The sequence below is a fragment of the Oncorhynchus mykiss genome, chromosome 14, assembly GCF_057628025.1.
Source record: "Oncorhynchus mykiss isolate SJ-2025 chromosome 14, ASM5762802v1, whole genome shotgun sequence".
Taxonomy (NCBI): domain Eukaryota; kingdom Metazoa; phylum Chordata; class Actinopteri; order Salmoniformes; family Salmonidae; genus Oncorhynchus; species Oncorhynchus mykiss.
The window spans coordinates 32610001-32631657 of record NC_143035.1 but is presented as its reverse complement, the minus strand read 5'-3'; the positions used below and the strand labels follow the sequence as shown (position 1 = coordinate 32631657).

At 42.3% G+C, this 21657-nt stretch overlaps 1 protein-coding gene across 4 annotated transcripts in view; it reads right to left on the bottom strand.

The window, feature by feature from the left end:
• Positions 1-2958: 2958 nt before the first annotated feature.
• Positions 2959-21657, bottom strand: part of LOC110489141 (zinc finger protein 711) — a 26924-nt gene continuing 8225 nt past the window's right edge. For 2 of the 4 annotated variants that reach the window (XM_090198765.1, XM_090198766.1), the window contains exons 6-10: positions 19235-19375; positions 18770-18907; positions 13404-13544; positions 7911-8077; positions 2959-6753 (exon numbers count right to left, since the gene is read on the bottom strand). In XM_090198765.1, coding sequence (XP_090054891.1) covers positions 5602-6753; positions 7911-8077; positions 13404-13544; positions 18770-18907; positions 19235-19375 — 1739 coding nt within the window. In that variant the 3' untranslated portion in view covers positions 2959-5601. The remainder of the gene's footprint in view (positions 6754-7910; positions 8078-13403; positions 13545-18769; positions 18908-19234; positions 19376-21657) is intronic. The other 2 variants (XM_036943333.2, XM_090198767.1) reach the window with 1 other exon arrangement.

Genomic DNA, 21657 nt, shown 5'->3' with positions numbered 1-21657 from the left:
ACACCTAGATCTGCCCGTTGTTAAAATAAAACAGTGTGTGTGTGTCAGTGGGTATAGTCTAATGTAGCCTGCTATCCATATTATAGTCTAATGTAGCCTGTTATCCATATTATAGTCTAATGTAGCCTGTTATCCATATTATAGTCTAATGTAGCCTGTTATCCATATTATAGTCTAATGTAGCCTGTTATCCATATTATAGTCTAATGTAGCCTGTTATCCATATTATAGTCTAATGTAGCCTGTTATCCATATTATAGTCTAATGTAGCCTGGTATCCATATTATAGTCTAATGTAGCCTGGTATCCATATTATAGTCTAATGTAGCCTGCTATCCATATTATAGTCTAATGTAGCCTGTTATCCATATTATAGTCTAATGTAGCCTGGTATCCATATATAGTCTAATGTAGCCTGTTATCCATATTATAGTCTAATGTAGCCTGGTATCCATATATAGTCTAATGTAGCCTGTTATCCATATTATAGTCTAATGTAGCCTGTTATCCATATTATAGTCTAATGTAGCCTGTTATCCATATTATAGTCTAATGTAGCCTGCTATCCATATTATAGTCTAATGTAGCCTGTTATCCATATTATAGTCTAATGTAGCCTGTTATCCATATTATAGTCTAATGTAGCCTGCTATCCATATTATAGTCTAATGTAGCCTGCTATCCATATTATAGTCTAATGTAGCCTGTTATCCATTTTATAGTCTAATGTAGCCTGCTATCCATATTATAGTCTAATGTAGCCTGTTATCCATATTATAGTCTAATGTAGCCTGTTATCCATATATAGTCTAATGTAGCCTGTTATCCATATTATAGTCTAATGTAGCCTGTTATCCATATTATAGTCTAATGTAGCCTGTTATCCATATATAGTCTAATGTAGCCTGCTATCCATATTATAGTCTAATGTAGCCTGTTATCCATATTATAGTCTAATGTAGCCTGTTATCCATATTATAGTCTAATGTAGCCTGTTATCCATATTATAGTCTAATGTAGCCTGTTATCCATATATAGTCTAATGTAGCCTGTTATCCATATTATAGTCTAATGTAGCCTGTTATCCATATATAGTCTAATGTAGCCTGTTATCCATATTATAGTCTAATGTAGCCTGTTATCCATATTATAGTCTAATGTAGCCTGTTATCCATATTATAGTCTAATGTAGCCTGTTATCCATATTATAGTCTAATGTAGCCTGTTATCCATATTATAGTCTAATGTAGCCTGTTATCCATATATAGTCTAATGTAGCCTGTTATCCATATTATAGTCTAATGTAGCCTGCTATCCATATTATAGTCTAATGTAGCCTGCTATCCATATTATAGTCTAATGTAGCCTGCTATCCATATTATAGTCTAATGTAGCCTGTTATCCATATTATAGTCTAATGTAGCCTGCTATCCATATTATAGTCTAATGTAGCCTGGTATCCATATTATAGTCTAATGTAGCCTGTTATCCATATTATAGTCTAATGTAGCCTGTTATCCATATTATAGTCTAATGTAGCCTGGTATCCATATTATAGTCTAATGTAGCCTGCTATCCATATTATAGTCTAATGTATCCTGGTATCCATATTATAGTCTAATGTAGCCTGTTATCCATATTATAGTCTAATGTAGCCTGGTATCCATATTATAGTCTAATGTAGCCTGTTATCCATATTATAGTCTAATGTAGCCTGTTATCCATATTATAGTCTAATGTAGCCTGTTATCCATATATAGTCTAATGTAGCCTGCTATCCATATATAGTCTAATGTAGCCTGTTATCCATATTATAGTCTAATGTAGCCTGTTATCCATATTATAGTCTAATGTAGCCTGTTATCCATATTATAGTCTAATGTAGCCTGTTATCCATATTATAGTCTAATGTAGCCTGTTATCCATATTATAGTCTAATGTAGCCTGTTATCCATATTATAGTCTAATGTAGCCTGCTATCCATATTATAGTCTAATGTAGCCTGTTATCCATATTATAGTCTAATGTAGCCTGTTATCCATATTATAGTCTAATGTAGCCTGTTATCCATATTATAGTCTAATGTAGCCTGTTATCCATATTATAGTCTAATGTAGCCTGTTATCCATATTATAGTCTAATGTAGCCTGCTATCCATATTATAGTCTAATGTAGCCTGTTATCCATATTATAGTCTAATGTAGCCTGTTATCCATATTATAGTCTAATGTAGCCTGCTATCCATATTATAGTCTAATGTAGCCTGTTATCCATATTATAGTCTAATGTAGCCTGTTATCCATATTATAGTCTAATGTAGCCTGTTATCCATATATAGTCTAATGTAGCCTGTTATCCAGCTGTAGGGAATATGGTGCCTTTTGGAATACCAGCCAGGGTGAGCGCTCCGTCTCAGGGTTCATTTAAACGGTCTTGCCTGGAGAATCAATCCTGATGTATGAAGGGGAGGAGCACAGAAGTGTTGACATCACGTCATCACAGTTCGATAAGTTCTGTCTCTTAGAGGGAGCAGTATGGTAGCGTCACATATAGTCTGTCCCAAATGGAACCATATTCCCCATGTAGTGCACTACTTTTTTAACAAGGCCCTTAGAGCTCTAGTCAAAAGTAGTGCACTATATGGGGAATAGGGTGCCATTCAGGACATATATTGGATAAGTACTCCTTTCCCATTTTCAATATGGTAACCCACTCTTGACCTAAGGTATTCACTAGGTATTTTATATGATCATTTAAGTGAGTTGTCATACTATTCAACTGAGTAATACATTATCGGTAAAGCTTGAAATAACGTTTTAATTTTCCTACATTTCCATGGAGTTAGACCGCCATCTTGTGGTGATGATTGAGCAAGAGGAGACATTCTATTCCCTAGTCGTGCACTACTCACTAGAGCCTTTGAGGCTCTAAATGCACCCCAAAAAGGACAGAAAAAACTAAAAATAATTGTTTATTTTGGTTGCTCCTCACCAGTAGTTTCTGAACAATCAGACAAAAAAAAAAAAAAAATTTTTTTTAAACACAATTCATTTCATGGCCAGCCTACTATGTGCATTCTTTAAGACACCAACGACAATCTCTCCACCATTTTACTTAAGGTGTGTGTAGCCAACTGACTGTGGGGTTGCTGGACACCAGTGAGCAGAAATCTCAACAGAATGACCAACCAATTTCCTAGCAGATATCAAAACAGAAGAGTTCATTAGACAGCTCTCTATTGATAATACATTTGGATGAATACTGGTCGCTACTGTCCCACTCCAGGCCCTGAAATACCCACAACACTCATATTGTCTCATTCAGGGACTATACATTATACACCTTTGCGTACATGTAAAATTAACAAAATAATAGTTAAAGTGCTTTCTACTGACTCAAAACACACAATCTCTTTACACGGCATATGTTTGAGACTTAAAATCACTTTACTTTTCAGATGTCTGTTTTAGCAGAGCTCAGTGCATGAGGAGAAACAGAACATAAGACATGACCATCGGATGGTTGGCTTGTGTGTGACCACATCTGTGTTCTATGTGATGACACATACACAACTTACAGTGGCATTCACAAAGTCATATACACAACTTACAGTGGCATTCACAAGGTCATATACACAACTTACAGTGGCATTCACAAGGTCAAAAAACTGTGGTGACAACAGCTGAAGTTTTTACCAAACATACAGAACCATCTGTCCACCAAACACCAAAACATTAAAGTTGAATTAATAATAAATTGGCACTGTTAAGAAGAAACAAAACAAAGTTCTGTTTGTTTTTTAAAAAACGAGTTGGTTTCGTAGCTCGTAGGTTAAGGTGCTTGTGTAAACATTGTTCCACTCTGACCTCACAGGTGGACCACCCAAACAGGGCCCACAGGCTCATAATGACATGATTGTGATTCAGATTGCCTGTATTAGGGTATAAACCAGGTTATTGGGAGTATACCTAGACCTGGGTTCAAAAACTATTGGTAATCATTTCAAATACATACCTTCATTGGGCTTGCCAGGCAAAACAGAACCAACCGATTCGCAAAAGTCCACTCTAGGCAGGATAAAGGAAATGCTAAACGTATAAGAAATATTTCAAACATGATTTGAACCCAGGTTTGAAGATACAAGTTGTTAGCAGAGCATTGCAGCTCTCCTGTATGCACTAGTTTGATCCAGATACAGTATGCACTAGTTTGATCCAGATACAGTATGCACTAGTTTGATCCAGATACAGTATGCACTAGTTTGATCCAGATACAGTATGCACTAGTTTGATCCAGATACAGTCTGCACTAGTTTGATCCAGATACAGTCTGCACTAGTTTGATCCAGATACAGTCTGCACTAGTTTGATCCAGATACAGTATGCACTAGTTTGATCCAGATACAGTCTGCACTAGTTTGATCCAGATACAGTCTGCACTAGTTTGATCCAGATACAGTCTGCACTAGTTTGATCCAGATACAGTCTGCACTAGTTTGATCCAGATACAGTCTGCACTAGTTTGATCCAGATACAGTCTGCACTAGTTTGATCCAGATACAGTCTGCACTAGTTTGATCCAGATACAGTCTGCACTAGTTTGATCCAGATACAGTATGCACTAGTTTGATCCAGATACAGTCTGCACTAGTTTGATCCAGATACAGTCTGCACTAGTTTGATCCAGATACAGTCTGCACTAGTTTGATCCAGATACAGTATGCACTAGTTTGATCCAGATACAGTCTGCACTAGTTTGATCCAGATACAGTATGCACTAGTTTGATCCAGATACAGTCTGCACTAGTTTGATCCAGATACAGTCTGCACTAGTTTGATCCAGATACAGTATGCACTAGTTTGATCCAGATACAGTATGCACTAGTTTGATCCAGATACAGTCTGCACTAGTTTGATCCAGATACAGTCTGCACTAGTTTGATCCAGATACAGTCTGCACTAGTTTGATCCAGATACAGTCTGCACTAGTTTGATCCAGATACAGTCTGCACTAGTTTGATCCAGATACAGTCTGCACTAGTTTGATCCAGATACAGTCTGCACTAGTTTGATCCAGATACAGTCTGCACTAGTTTGATCCAGATACAGTCTGGTGAGATAGAGAAGAACAGGCCTGAATGATGTTCTCGAATAACCACTTCCTATATTAGAGGACTTCTGTCCATTTCTTTCTTCCAGATATTCAACAGGAATACACACAGACATATTTTGAAAAAAAAATGTTCATCATATGGTGAATCCTCTCTCTGCAGATAAATAAATACAGAAAGAGTGACAGGCGCCCCACTGACAACATATACACTGGTTTTAAACTTCACCAACTTCCACCACATGCTTAGTTTGATTACACCTGGGGGAGAGGGAATGGGGGGGTCTGGTGAGACCTCCTCCTACTCTATACAAGCAGTAGAAAAAGAGAAACAGTCAGAATGTTATCGTCGCTAGCAGTCTAAATGTACCATTCCATCCTTATCAACTGCCTAAACGTGTTCCCCCTTTGTCGTGTGAATCAGGTCTACGTAGACTGAGGAGTGAGTGTGCCAGTCTGTTTCTGTCCGGGTAACGTTGAGTCAACATTGTATTAACAACGCTCCATCAACATATCTTTGTGATGCCTGGCTATGTGCTGGCTCTTCTCCGAGGGCCTTCGGAAGCCTTTACAACAGTAGTCACAGCAGTGGGGGTATTCCTTGGTGTGGATCGAGATCACGTGGCGTTTGAATCCTGAAGCGTCCGGGCTGTTGTACTCGCAGTACTGACACTGGTACACCTTCCTCCCGCTGTGGGTCTTCATGTGTTTCTTCAGCTCCGTGGACTGGCGGAACCCTCGCCGGCAGCGTTTACACTTAAAGGGGAGGTCCTTGGTGTGAACGGACAGGATGTGTCTGCTGAGGGTGAAAGGGTCAGAGGTCGTGAAGTTACAGTGCCTGCACTGGTGCACCTTGCTGCCCTTGTGCGTCTCTGAGTGTTTCTTCAGCTCAGAGGGCCGGTGGAAGCCCTTCTCACACACGTCACACTGGTGAGGGAAGTCTTTGGTGTGAACAGATATGACGTGTCGCTTTAGATCAGAGGAGTTGGTGCTCTTGTGTTCGCAGTGGGGACACTGATGGGTCTTGTGGCCCTGCACCATCTCTGTGTGCCGCTGCAGCTCCCCTTCGTCAGCGTAGGCCTGGGGGCAGTGGCCACACTTAAAAGGCAGATCGGCACCGTGCTTGCTCTTGATGTGAGTCTTTAGGTTGGACTGGTCTGCACAGCGAAAGTCACAGTGCGGGCAGCAGTACGGCTTCTCCCCCGTGTGGGTCCGCATGTGCTTCTTGAGCTCTGACGGGTGCCGGAAGCCTTTAGTGCACTCCACGCACACGTGGGCGAAGTTCCTGCTGTGAACGGCCAATAGGTGGCGGTTGAGGAGCCCCTGCTCTGCAGTCTCATAGTCACAGTACTTACAGTGGTGCAGTTTGGACTCCTTGTCCCTCAGGATCAGCTTGTTAGACCCTAGCTGGCTGTCTTCGTGGTAACGCCGGGTGTACTCTGTGTACTCTGGGGTGGTCCTGTTGTATTCTGGGTACTCTGGGGTGGTCCTGTTGTATTCTGGGTACTCTGGGGTGGTCCTGTTGTATTCTGGGTACTCTGGGGTGGTCCTGTTGTATTCTGGGTACTCTGGGGAAGATGTTCTGTCTCGGTCACTGCGATGGACCAGTAGCTTGTGGGACTCCAGGTGGTTGTGGAAGTTGACCTTCAAAAACAAAACAGAATATATTTATAGTGCATTTTACAGACATGTCAAAAGAGCAACACACTTAATAGGGAGGAGTTACAATGTAATACTATAAAACGGGTTGTCTGGTTCCTGATTGGTTGATATGCAGGAGTTATGAGACAACAACTCACGCAAAATACCATGATGTATTAATCTCATAATTCCACTGTCCAGCAGACCAGGCAGGAAATTCATCAACTTAATTTCCCTCTGGGGAAAAAAAAAACATCACACGATTTTTTCCATGCTACTATTTGGTTTGCAACAGTAGGGGGGGAGAGATCTCTCCCCTGCCAATAGGCTAGCTAGCCCAAGAATGAACCCAAAACGAATAATTCACCATGGAAACCATAAACACTCAGAAATCCATGAATTCTATTGGACATTTATTGAATGATTATTTATTGAAGTGCTTGTCTCTCATCATTATTGACTCTGCTAGCTAGCGACATGCCAATGATTTGTTTAGCATAGCAAGGTCAAATGGCATAGCAACATCGAATGATTAGCATGATTAGCATTGACGACAGGGTCAAAACATAAGAAAATAACTAATGACCAGCACACTTGGGTAGAAACTTCAGAATGCAAAAACATAATGTACTCGGTAAAATAATATTTTTAATTCTAAAATGTCCGTCATATTTTAATGAATAAACATAGTGGGGCAAAAAAAGTATTTAGTCAGCCACCAATTGTGCAAGTTCTCTTGCTTGTTTGTAGGTGACCAAATACTTATTTTCCACCATAATTTGCAAATAATTTCATAAAAAATCCTACAATGTGATTTTCTGGATTTTTTTCTCTCATTTTGTCTGTCATAGTTGAAGTGTACCTATGATGAAAACTATAGGCCTCTCATCTTTTTAAGTGGGAGAACTTGCACAATTGGTGGCTGACTAAATACTTTTTTGCCTCACTGTATGTCTGCAGAGATTATACAAAAAGTTATAATGCCCTCGAACCAGGGAATTATCGAGGGACAACTCCCTCCAAGGCAGTAATCCTGGCCCATGGCTGCGCCATTCTCTATTCTCTAAAGAATAAAGAAAATGAAGGGGAGAAGAAAAGAGGAGTAATAACAGATAAGGTCCAACGACGTGAACATCAGAGATATGAGAGACGACAGAGACCTTCTTGTTGGTGGTGAAGTCACAGTCGGTACACTGGTACTTCTTAAGGTGGTGGTCAGGATGGTTCTTCATGTGGCACTTGAGGAAGCCTTGTGACCTGAACTTCTTACCACAGATGTGACAGGGGTAGACGGTCAGGGGCATGCCGTCTGGACCGATGATCACAGCTGAGAGGAGACAGAGGGGAAATGTATTTAGCCTTTAATTATCCAGGTGAGCCAATTGAGAACGTATGACCACAGCTGACGAGACAGACAAAGAGCAGAGATGCACAACATGGCCAAAAGTATGTGGACACTGCTTCAAATTAGTGGATCATCTATTTCAGCCACACCCATGACCCATCTGCTGGCTATGACCTGCTAGCCTTCTGAATCGCCGAGCCTCCAGCTCACCTAGCGTAGTAGCGGCTACTGAACGGCTCCCTGACTCCCCTATTGTTGCTCATTGGACCCAATGACCACTCGGCTACACATGCCTCTCCCCAATGTCAATATGCCTTGTCTACTGGTGTTTAGGTTAGTTATTATTGTTTTATTTCACTGTAGAGTACCAGCCCCGCCCTAAATGCCTAAGATAGTTATTTTGTCGCACCCTCCATACATGCGGAGACCTCAACTGGCTTAACTGGTGCCACCAGAGACGCAACCGCTCTCATCGTCACTCAATGCCTAGGTTTACCTCCACTGTACTCACATCCTACCAGACCCTTGTCTGTACATCATGCCCTGAATCTATTCTACCACGCCCAGAAATCTGCTTATTTTATGATCTGTCCACAACGCACTAGACGACCAGTTCTTATAGCCTTTAGCCGTACCCTTATCCTATTCCTCCTCTGGTGATGTAGAGGTTAACCCAACCCTGTAGCCCCCAGCCCCACAGCTATTCCCAAGGCGCTCTCATTTGTTGACTTCTGTAACTGTAACAGCCTTGGTTTCATGCATGTTAACATTAGAAGCCTCCTCACAAAGTTTGTTCTATTCACTGCTTTAGCACACTCTGTCAACCCTGATGTCCTTGCCATGTCTGAATCCTGGCTTAGGAAGGCCACCAAAAATTCTGACATTTTCATCCACAACTACAACATTTTCCAACAAGATAGAACTGCAAAAGGGGGCAGAGTTGCAATCTACTGCAGAGATCCCCTGCAGAGTTCTGTCTTACTATCCAGGTCTGTGCCTAAACAATTCAAGCTTCTACTTTTAAAAATCCACCTTTCCAGAAATAAATCTCTCACAGTCACCTCTTGTTATAGACACCCCTCAGCCCCCAGTTGTGCCGTGGACACCATATGTGAATTTATTGCCCCCCCCCCCATCTATCTTCAGAGTTCGTACTGTTAGGTGACCTAAACTGGGATATGCTTAACACCCCGGCCATACTACAATCTAAGCTAGATGCCCTCAATCTCACACAAATTATCAAAGAACCTATCAGGTACAACCCAAAATCCATAACCATGGGCACCGTCATAGATATCATCTTGAGCAACTTGCCCTCCAAATACACCTCGTCTTCAACCAGGATCTAAGCGATCACTGCCTCATTGCCTGCATCCGTAATGGGTCTGCAGTCAAACGACCACCCCTCATCACTGTCAAACAATCCCTAAAACACTTCAGAGAGCAGGCATTTCTAATTGACCTGGCCTATGTATCCTGGAAGGATATTGACCTCCTCCCGTCAGTAGAAGATGCCTGGTTGCTCTTTAAAAGTGCAGAATGTAAAACTAAGAACAGATATAGCCCTTGGTTCACCCCAGACTTGACTGCTCTTGACCAGCACAAAAACATCCTGTGGCGTACTGCATTAGCATCGAATAGCATCCGCGATATGCAACTTTTCAGGGAAGTCAGGAACTAATATACACAGTCAATCAGGAAAACTAAGGCTAGCTTTTTCAAACAGAAATTTGCATCCTGTAGCACTAATTCCAAAAGGTTTTGGGACACTGTAAAGTCCATGGAGAATAAGAGAACCTCCTCCCAGCTGCCCACTGCACTGAGGCTAGGAAACACTCACCACCGATAAATCCACGACAATCGATCATTTCAATAATCAATTCTTGGGCCGACTCTTTTCTCTGTAAATATCAATGATGTCGCTCTTGCTGCTGATGATTCTCTGATCCACCTCTACGCAGACAACACAATTCTGTATACATCTGTCCCTTCTCTGGACACTGTGTTAACTACCCTCCAAACAAGCTTCAATGCCATACAACACTCCTTCCGTGGCCTCCAACTGCTTTTAAAATGCAAGTAAAACTAAATACATGCTCTTCAACCGATTGCTGCCCACACCCCCGACTAGCATCACTACTCTGGATGGTTCTGACTTAGAATATGTGGACAACTACAAATACCTAGGTGTCTGGTTAGACTGTAAAATCTCATTAAGCATCTCCAATCCAAAATTAAATCTAGAATCGGCTTCCTATTTCGCAACAAAGCCTCCTTCACTCATGCTGCCAAACATACCCTCGTAAAATTGACTATCCTACAGATCCTTGACTTCGGCGATGTCATTTACAAAATAGCCTCCAACACTCTACTCAACAAATTTGATGCAGTCTATCACAGTGCCATCCGTTTTGTCACCAAAGCCCCATTTACTACCCACTACTGCGACCTGTATGCTGACGTTGGCTGGCCCCTCGCTTCATATTCGTCGCCAAACCCACTGCCTCCAGGTCATCTATAAGTCTTTGCTACGAAAAGCCCCGCCTTATCTCAGCTCACTGGACCCCATAGCAACACCAACCCGTAGCACAAGCTCCAGCAGGTATATTGCACTGGTCACCCCCAAAGCTAACACCTCCTTTGGCCACCTTTCCTTCCAGTTCTCTGCTGCTAATGACTGGAAAGAAATGCAATTTAAAAAATATAAAAAATGATAAAAATAAACGTTATTTTTTTGTTAATTGCCGAAGCTGGAGACTTACTCTCCATCTCTCCATCTTTAAGCATCAGCTGTCAGAGCAGCTTACCAATGTACCTATACACAGCCCATCTATAAATAGCACACCAAACTACCTCATTCCCATATTGTTATATATACTTTTTTTGCTCTTTTGCACCCCAGTATCTCTACTTGCACATCATCTGCACATCTATCACTCCAGTGTTTATGTTAAATAGTAACTATTTCGCCTCCATTCCCAATTTACTGCCTTACCTCCCTAATCTTACTACTTTGCACACACTGTACATAGAAAAAAAGTATTGTGTTATTGACTATACGTTTGTTTATCCCATGTGTAACTGTTGTTTTTGTCACACTGCTTTGCTTTTTCTTGGCCAGGTCGCAGTTGTAAAAGGAGAACTTGTTCTCAAATGGCTTCCCTGGTTAACTAAAAGGTGAAATAAAATAATAATAATAATAATAATAATAAAACTGCCTCTGGAAGCAACGTCAGCACAAGAACTGTTTGTTGGGAGCTTCATGTCTGAGCAGCCACACACATGCCTAAGATCACCATACACAATGCTAAGCGTTGGAGCGGTGTAAAGCTCGCCGCCATTGGACTCTGGAGCAGTGGAAACGTTCTCTGGAGTGATGAATCACGCTTCATCATCTGGCAGTCCAACAAACTAATATGGTGGATGCCAGGAAAACGCAACCTACCCGAGAACGCTACCATTGCCGTGCACAAAGCGAGGTCCATACAGAAATGGATTGTCGAGATCAGTGTGGAAAAACTTGACTGGCCTGCACAGAGCCCTGACCTTGACCCCATCTAACACCTTTGGGATGAATTGGAACGTCGACTTAGAGCCAGGCCTAATCGCCCAGCACCAGTGCCCGATCTCACCAATGCTCGTGGTTGAATGAAAGCAAGTCCCCACAGCAATGTTCCAACATCTAGGGGAAAACCTTCCCAGACGAGTGGAGACTGTTACAGCAGCAAAGGGGGGACCAACACCATATTAATGCCCATGATTTTAGAATGAGATGTTTGTCTAGCAGGTGTCCACATACTTTTTACCATGTAGTGTATATTACTGAGGAGCACATCAAAACTCACAAGGTCTAAGAGCAGAATTTCAAGAAATAAAAAGGAAGCAAGCAACAGGGAATCTCCACCATGTTTTCAACCCTCTGATCACTTTATATATTAAGGAGACATAACTAGTTGTAACGGATAATGTAATGTCTGTCTGTACCGGTCTGGCACTGCCGTAATAATGTCATGTCTGGCACTGCCGTGATAATGTAATGTCTGTCTGTACGGGTCTAGCACTGCCGTGATAATGTAATGTCTGTCTGTACGGGTCTAGCACTGCTGTGATAATGTAATGTCTGTCTGTACCGGTCTGGCACTGCCATGATCATGTAATGTCTGGCACTGCCGTAATAATGTAATGTCTGGCACTGCCGTGATAATGTAATGTCTGTACCGGTCTGGCACTGCCGTGATAATGTAATGTCTGGCACCTCCATGATAATGTAATGTCTGTACCGGTCTGGCACTGCCGTGATAATGTAATGGCTGGCACTGCCGTAATAATGTAATGTCTGGCAGTGCCGTGATAATGTATTGTCTGTCTGTACGGGTCTAGCACTGCCGTGATAATGTAATGTCTGGCACCTCCATGATAATGTAATGTCTGTACCGGTCTGGCACTGCCGTGATAATGTAATGTCTGTACCGGTCTGGCACTGCCGTGATAATGTAATGGCTGGCACTGCCGTAATAATGTAATGTCTGGCAGTGCCGTAATATTGTAATGTCTGTACGGATCTAGCACTGCCGTGATAATGTAATGTCTGGCACTGCTGTGATAATGTAATGTCTGCCTGTACGGGTCTGGCACTGCCGTGATAATGTAATGTCTGGCACTGCCGTGATAATGTAATGTCTGGCACTGCCGTAATAATGTAATGTCTATACGGAGCTAGCACTGCCGTGATAATGTAATGTCTGTCTGTACGGGTCTAGCACGGCCGTGATAATGTAATGTCTGGCACTGCCGTGATAATGTAATGTCTGTCTGTACCGGTCTGGCACTGCCATGATAATGTAATGTCTGGCACTGCCGTGATAATGTAATGTCTGGCACTGCCGTGATAATGTAATGTCTGGCACTGCCGTAATAATGTAATGTCTGTCTGTACCGGTCTGGCACTGCCATGATAATGTAATGTCTGTCTGTACCGGTCTGGCACTGCCATGATAATGTAATGTCTGGCACTGCCGTGATAATGTAATGTCTGGCACTGCCGTGATAATGTAATGTCTGGCACTGCCGTAATAATGTAATGTCTGTCTGTACCGGTCTGACACTGCCATGATAATGTAATGTCTGTCTGTACCGGTCTGGCACTGCCATGATAATGTAATGTCTGGCACTGCCGTAATAATGTAATGTCTGTACCGGTCTGGCACTGCCGTGATAATGTAATGTCTGTCTGTACGGGTCTATCACCTCCGTGATAATGTAATGTCTGTACCGGTCTGGCACTGCCGTAATAATGTAATGTCTGTACCGGTCTGGCACTGCCGTGTCTCGCCATTCCTCTTCTTCTTCTTGATCTTCTGTTTGAGGGCTCTGTTGGTGCCCTGACCGTCTCTGATCTGAAGGTATGGCCTGGTCCCTCCATTCCTCACCATGTCCACACTGTTGTTATCTACATTTAAACAGCAGGAGAAACAGACTTATCTACATATAAAACACATTAAGCCCCACCCTCTTCAACATATATATCAAGAAATTGGCGAGGGCACTAGAACAGTCTGCAACATCCAGCCTCAACCTACTAGAATCTGAAGTTAAATGTCTACCGTTTGCTGATGATCTGGTGCTTCTGACCCCAACCAAGGAGGGACTACAGCAGCACCTAGATCTTCTGCACAGATTCTGTCAGACCTGGGCCCTGACAGTAAATCTCAGTAAGACCAAAATAATGGTGTTCCATAAAAAGTCCAGTTGCCAGGACCACAAATACAAATTCCATCTAGACATCGTTGACCTAGAGCACACAAACAACTACTATACATACCTCGGCCTAAACATCAGCGCCACAGGTCACTTCCACAAAGCTGTGAACGATCTGAGAGACAAGAAGGGCCTTCTATGCCATCAAAAGGAACATAAAATTCAACATACCATCTAGCTAAAAAAATATTCCAAATCAGTTATAGAACCTATTGCTCTTTATGGTTGTGAAATCTGGGGTCCGCTCACCATCCAAGAATTCACAAAACGAGAGAACCACCAAATTGAGACTCTGCATGCACAATTTTGCAAAAATATCCTGTGTGTACAACGTAAAACACCAAATAATGCATGCAGAGCAGATTTAGGACGATACCTGCTCATTATCAAAATGAACAAAAGAGCAGTTAAATTCTACAACCACCTAAAAGGAAGGGGACTCCCAAACCTTCCATTACAAAGCCATCACCTCCAGAGAGATGAACCTGGAGACCAGCAACACAATTAGACCGAACCAAATTATGAGAAAACAAAAAGATAATTACTTGACACATTGGAAAGAATTTACAAAACAAACTGAGCAAATTAGAATGCTATTTAGCCCTAAACAGAGAGTACACAGTGGCAGAATACCTGACCACTGTGACTGACCCAAACTTAAAGAAATCTTTGACTATGTACAGACTCAGTGAGCATAGCCTTGCTATTGAGAAAGGCCGCCGTAGGCAGACATGGCTCTCAAGAGAAGACAGGCTATGTGCACACTGCCCACAAAATGAGGTGGAAACTGAGCTGCTCTTCCTAACCTCCTGCACCACCATATTATAGACACATATTTCCTAAAGATAACAGACCTATAAAAAAAATTGAAAACAAACCCAATTTGATCAAGTCCCATATCTACTGGGTGAAATACCACTGTGTGCCATCACAAAGGCAACCCATATTTAGATGCATTTTCCCTTTTGTACTTTAACAATTTGCACATCGTTACAACACTGTATATAGCCATAATGACATCTAAAATGGGTCTATTCCTCTGAAACTTCTGTGAGTGTAAAAGGAAGAGAGGAAGAGAGGAACAGACCCATGTCATTATTGTTTATTTCACTTTAGTTTATTTTCTATTTCACTTGCTTTGGCAATGTAAACATATGTTCCCTATGCCAATAAAGCGGGTCTAGCACTGGGGCGGAAGGGTAGCCTAGTGGTTAGTGCGTTGGACTAGTAACCGGAAGGTTGTAAGTTCAAATCCCCGAGCTAACAAGCTTGTCGTTCTGCCCCTGAACAAGCAGTTAACCCACTGTTCCTAGTCCGTCATTGAAAATAAGAATTTGTTCTTAACTGACTTGCCTAGTTAAATAAAGGTTAAATACATTTTAAAAGCCCTTTAAATTGAATTACACAGCAGGGGAGGAGAAAGACTTATGAACAAAAACAAAACATGAAACAATTTCAAAGATTTTACTGAGTTACAGTTCATAAGGAGATCTGTTAATTAATTAGGCCCTAATCTATGGATCACATGACTGGGAATGCAGATATACATATGTTGGTCACAGATACCTTAAAACAAAAAGGTAGGACCTTGGATCACAAAACCAGTCAGTATCTGGTGTGACCACCACCTGCCTCATGCAGAGTGACACATCTCCTTCAGCCTGATCAACTCTATGTGTTGATTGTGGCCTGTGGAATGTTGTCCCACTCCTCTTCAATGGCTGTATGAAATTGCTGGATACTGGGAATACGCTGTTGTATACGTCAATCCAAAGCATCCCAAACATGCTCAATGGGTGACATGTCTGGTGAGTATGCAGGCCATGAAAGAACTGGGACACTTTCAGCTTCCACGATTTGTGTACATATCCTTGTGACATGGGGACGTGTATCATCATGCTGAAACATCAGGGGATGGAGGCGGATAACGTAGACCTCCCGGAGACCGTTTCTGACAGTTTGTGCAGAATGGAGGCGGATAACGTAGACCTCCCGGAGACCGTTTCTGACAGTTTGTGCAGAATGGAGACGGATAACGTAGACCTCCCGGAGACCGTTTCTGACAGTTTGTGCAGAATGGAGACGGATAACGTAGACCTCCCGGAGACCGTTTCTGACAGTTTGTGCAGAATGGAGACGGATAACGTAGACCTCCCGGAGACCGTTTCTGACAGTTTGTGCAGAATGGAGACGGATAACGTAGACCTCCCGGAGACCGTTTCTGACAGTTTGTGCAGAATGGAGGCGGATAACGTAGACCTCCCGGAGACCGTTTCTGACAGTTTGTGCAGAATGGAGACGGATAACGTAGACCTCCCGGAGACCGTTTCTGACAGTTTGTGCAGAATGGAGACGGATAACGTAGACCTCCCGGAGACCGTTTCTGACAGTTTGTGCAGAATGGAGGCGGATCACGTAGACCTCCCGGAGACCGTTTCTGACAGTTTGTGCAGAATGGAGACGGATAACGTAGACCTCCCGGAGACCGTTTCTGACAGTTTGTGCAGAATGGAGACGGATAACGTAGACCTCCCGGAGACCGTTTCTGACAGTTTGTGCAGAATGGAGACGGATAACGTAGACCTCCCGGAGACCGTTTCTGACAGTTTGTGCAGAATGGAGGCGGATAACGTAGACCTCCCGGAGACCGTTTCTGACAGTTTGTGCAGAATGGAGGCGGATAACGTAGACCTCCCGGAGACCGTTTCTGACAGTTTGTGCAGAATGGAGGCGGATGACGTAGACCTCCCGGAGACCGTTTCTGACAGTTTGTGCAGAATGGAGGCGGATGACGTAGACCTCCCGGAGACCGTTTCTGACAGTTTGTGCAGAATGGAGGCGGATAACGTAGACCTCCCGGAGACCGTTTCTGACAGTTTGTGCAGAATGGAGGCGGATAACGTAGACCTCCCGGAGACCGTTTCTGACAGTTTGTGCAGAATGGAGGCGGATAACGTAGACCTCCCGGAGACCGTTTCTGACAGTTTGTGCAGAATGGAGGCGGATAACGTAGACCTCCCGGAGACCGTTTCTGACAGTTTGTGCAGAATGGAGGCGGATGACGTAGACCTCCCGGAGACCGTTTCTGACAGTTTGTGCAGAATGGAGGCGGATGACGTAGACCTCCCGGAGACCGTTTCTGACAGTTTGTGCAGAATGGAGGCGGATGACGTAGACCTCCCGGAGACCGTTTCTGACAGTTTGTGCAGAATGGAGGCGGATAACGTAGACCTCCCGGAGACCGTTTCTGACAGTTTGTGCAGAATGGAGGCGGATAACGTAGACCTCCCGGAGACCGTTTCTGACAGTTTGTGCAGAATGGAGGCGGATAACGTAGACCTCCCGGAGACCGTTTCTGACAGTTTGTGCAGAATGGAGGCGGATAACGTAGACCTCCCGGAGACCGTTTCTGACAGTTTGTGCAGAATGGAGGCGGATAACATAGACCTCCCGGAGACCGTTTCTGACAGTTTGTGCAGAATGGAGACGGATAACGTAGACCTCCCGGAGACCGTTTCTGACAGTTTGTGCAGAATGGAGGCGGATAACGTAGACCTCCCGGAGACCGTTTCTGACAGTTTGTGCAGAATGGAGGCGGATAACGTAGACCTCCCGGAGACCGTTTCTGACAGTTTGTGCAGACATTCTTCGGCTGTGCAAACCCACAGTTTCATCAGTTGGTCTGAAACGAGCCACCCAGACAATCTACAGGTGAAGAAGCCGGATGTGGAAATTGCTTATTAGAATAATTCCAAGGCCTGGTTTAATGGTGAGAACGTCTGTGGCGCTCATGCAATGCACTTCTGGAAAAGTGTGACTGCGATTTGTAAGATGGTGTATATAAAACATATTTTGAAGCAGTATAACAGGAGGGGACATTCTCCCTTTCTCTTTGCATTGGATCTTTGTCCAGCTGCTGTAAACAGTTTGGATGGGCGTAAAACCAGAGCCTGCGTTGTTTAAAAATGATATGCCCACAGGAAGCAATTATGGTGCCTGTAAGTGTATTTAGACATTTAGCTCATTTTAAAAACACGTTTTCTTTAGAATTGTATTACAATTATTCACTCTCTTTTTAAGCCTAAAATAATAATAATGAATTTAATCATGCTTATTGGCAACGTTTGGCATGTCCATGCTCAGTCCTAATGCAATTCACTGTAGGCCTCACCCCTATTTCAGTGCTCTCTGTCTGTCTGTCTGTCTGTCTGTCTGTCTGTCTGTCTGTCTGTCTGTCTGTCTGTCTGTCTGTCTGTCTGTCTGTCTGTCTGTCTGTCTGTCTGTCTGTCTGTCTGTCTGTCTGTCTGTCTGTCTGTCTGTCTGTCTGTCTGTCTGTCTGTCTGTCTGTCTGTCTGTCTGTCTGTCTGTCTGTCTGTCTGTCTGTCTGTCTGTCTGTCTGTCTGTCTGTCTGTCTGTCTGTCTGTCTGTCTGTCTGTCTGTCTGTCTGTCTGTCTGTCTGTCTGTCTGTCTGTATGTATATCTCTTTCCACATTAAAGCCATGCAATTACTTAGAACAATGTGGACTACAAGCAGGTTCAAGCAGGTTCCAGCCAACATATTCAGCAAAGACGGGAAAGGTCTATATTTTGTTATTTTGTTTCTGTAAGCTGTTTTAACAAACTATAAAACAAACTAACATTGGAATTGATTCCAAGGCAATACATAAAAGATAGTAAATACACAACCACATATTTAGCCATGGAGCATGTTACGATTGGCAAGTGAGGGGCCAAGCCTCGACAAAAGCCACAATTTGTTAATTCATCAAACCTATAGCGCTACCTCCGGGGCTTGGACTTACCATTGCGTTAGGTTTGTTAAAATAGAGCCCATAGTTGTGTGTGTTATATCCAGATGAAGGAATACTGTTATTAATGAATATAAAACCAGTTGATCACACAAATCTTATTTCTTACCGTAGGCAGCAGCCCAGGAGACAGGGACTAACATCTTGCTGTTTGGAGAGTCATCTAGCTGGTTCTCCTGGACTGCAGAGGTCTCCTCCTCTCCAACAATCACCTCCATGTACACCTGCTCTGCCATGTCTGACACATCTGTAAACACACAGACAGATTCAGTAACAACCCTTACCCTCCTCCTCAACCAACTACACCTGCTCAGCCACGTCGGCCAGGTCTGGAAAACAGAACGACACAGACACATGTACAGAACATGCACAAACACTGTTGATTTGCACAACTCCATCTTCAAATCCTTCTGAACGGCACCTGTGAAAGCTATTTGTTGAAAAATAAAAAATAATGAACCTATCCAGGCGTGTTTGATCACATGACTGGACAGGTAAAATGAAGAGTTCCACTAACAAACCTTCACAGATGGAGAGTTTATTTTTTTATTTTTTTTAAAGAGTGTTTACTCACTGATATCTTCCTCTGACTGGGCGTGGTCCTTCACAGCCATGTAGACCATCCTCTCCCCCCGGCCATGTCTGCCTCCTCCCCCAGACTCCGACCCAGCATGACCGTTATGGCAGTCACTTTCAGACACCACCTCGGTCCCACCTACAGACAGAGACAGTAACCACACTTCAATACACAGTTTAATGCTAGTAGAGTTTGACAGTGTTCAACAGACAGTTTAATGCTAGTAGAGATTGACAGTGTTCAGACAGTTTAATGCTAGTAGAGTTTGACAGTGTTCAGACAGTTTAATGCTAGTAGAGTTTGACAGTGTTCAGACAGTTTAATGCTAGTAGAGTTTGACAGTGTTCAGACAGTTTAATGCTAGTAGAGTTTGACAGTGTTCAGACAGTTTAATGCTAGTAGAGTTTGACAGTGTTCAATATACAGTTTAATGCTAGTAGAGTTTGACAGTGTTCAACAGACAGTTTAATGCTAGTAGAGTTTGACAGTGTTCAACAGACAGTTTAATGCTAGTAGAGTTTGACAGTGTTCAGACAGTTTAATGCTAGTAGAGTTTGACAGTGTTCAGACAGTTTAATGCTAGTAGAGTTTGACAGTGTTCAGACAGTTTAATGCTAGTAGAGTTTGACAGTGTTCAGACAGTTTAATGCTAGTAGAGTTTGACAGTGTTCAGACAGTTTAATGCTAGTAGAGTTTGACAGTGTTCAATATACAGTTTAATGCTAGTAGAGTTTGACAGTGTTCAATATACAGTTTAATGCTAGTAGAGTTTGACAGTGTTCAACAGACAGTTTAATGCTAGTAGAGTTTGACAGTGTTCAGACAGTTTAATGCTAGTAGAGTTTGACAGTGTTCAATATACAGTTTAATGCTAGTAGAGTTTGACAGTGTTCAGACAGTTTAATGCTAGTAGAGTTTGACAGTGTTCAGACAGTTTAATGCTAGTAGAGTTTGACAGTGTTCAACAGACAGTTTAATGCTAGTAGAGTTTGACAGTGTTCAACAGACAGTTTAATGCTAGTAGAGTTTGACAGTGTTCAGACAGTTTAATGCTAGTAGAGTTTGACAGTGTTCAGACAGTTTAACGCTAGTAGAGTTTGACAGTGTTCAACAGACAGTTTAATGCTAGTAGAGTTTGACAGTGTTCAACAGACAGTTTAATGCTAGTAGAGTTTGACAGTGTTCAATATACAGTTTAATGCTAGTAGAGTTTGACAGTGTTCAATATACAGTTTAATGCTAGTAGAGTTTGACAGTGTTCAGACAGTTTAATGCTAGTAGAGTTTGACAGTGTTCAACAGACAGTTTAATGCTAGTAGAGTTTGACAGTGTTCAGACAGTTTAATGCTAGTAGAGTTTGACAGTGTTCAACAGACAGTTTAATGCTAGTAGAGTTTGACAGTGTTCAGACAGTTTAATGCTAGTAGAGTTTGACAGTGTTCAGACAGTTTAATGCTAGTAGAGTTTGACAGTGTTCAATATACAGTTTAATGCTAGTAGAGTTTGACAGTGTTCAACAGACAGTTTAATGCTAGTAGAGTTTGACAGTGTTCAGACAGTTTAATGCTAGTAGAGTTTGACAGTGTTCAGACAGTTTAATGCTAGTAGAGTTTGACAGTGTTCAACAGACAGTTTAATGCTAGTAGAGTTTGACAGTGTTCAGACAGTTTAATGCTAGTAGAGTTTGACAGTGTTCAACAGACAGTTTAATGCTAGTAGAGTTTGACAGTGTTCAGACAGTTTAATGCTAGTAGAGTTTGACAGTGTTCAACAGACAGTTTAATGCTAGTAGAGTTTGACAGTGTTCAACAGACAGTTTAATGCTAGTAGAGTTTGACAGTGTTCAACAGACAGTTTAATGCTAGTAGAGTTTGACAGTGTTCAACAGACAGTTTAATGCTAGTAGAGTTTGACAGTGTTCAACAGACAGTTTAATGCTAGTAGAGTTTGACAGTGTTCAACAGACAGTTTAATGCTAGTAGAGTTTGACAGTGTTCAACAGACAGTTTAATGCTAGTAGAGTTTGACAGTGTTCAACAGACAGTTTAATGCTAGTAGAGTTTGACAGTGTTCAGACAGTTTAATGCTAGTAGAGTTTCACAGTGTTCAGACAGTTTAATGCTAGTAGAGTTTCACAGTGTTCAACAGACAGTTTAATGCTAGTAGAGTTTGACAGTGTTTAATGGTCATATGTACAGGGTTGCAGGTGTGATTGCAGGGTACATTAAAAACCTTAGGCTTCGAGCCCCAACATGCAGGACTAGTGAAATATAATAAAAACAATAGAAATAGCACTATAACGGCTTTGAATAAAAAAAATTATACCATCCATATATATATATATACACACACACACACACACCTCAAAAAAATAAAGGGAACACTAAAATAACATCCTAAATCTGAATGAAATATTTTTA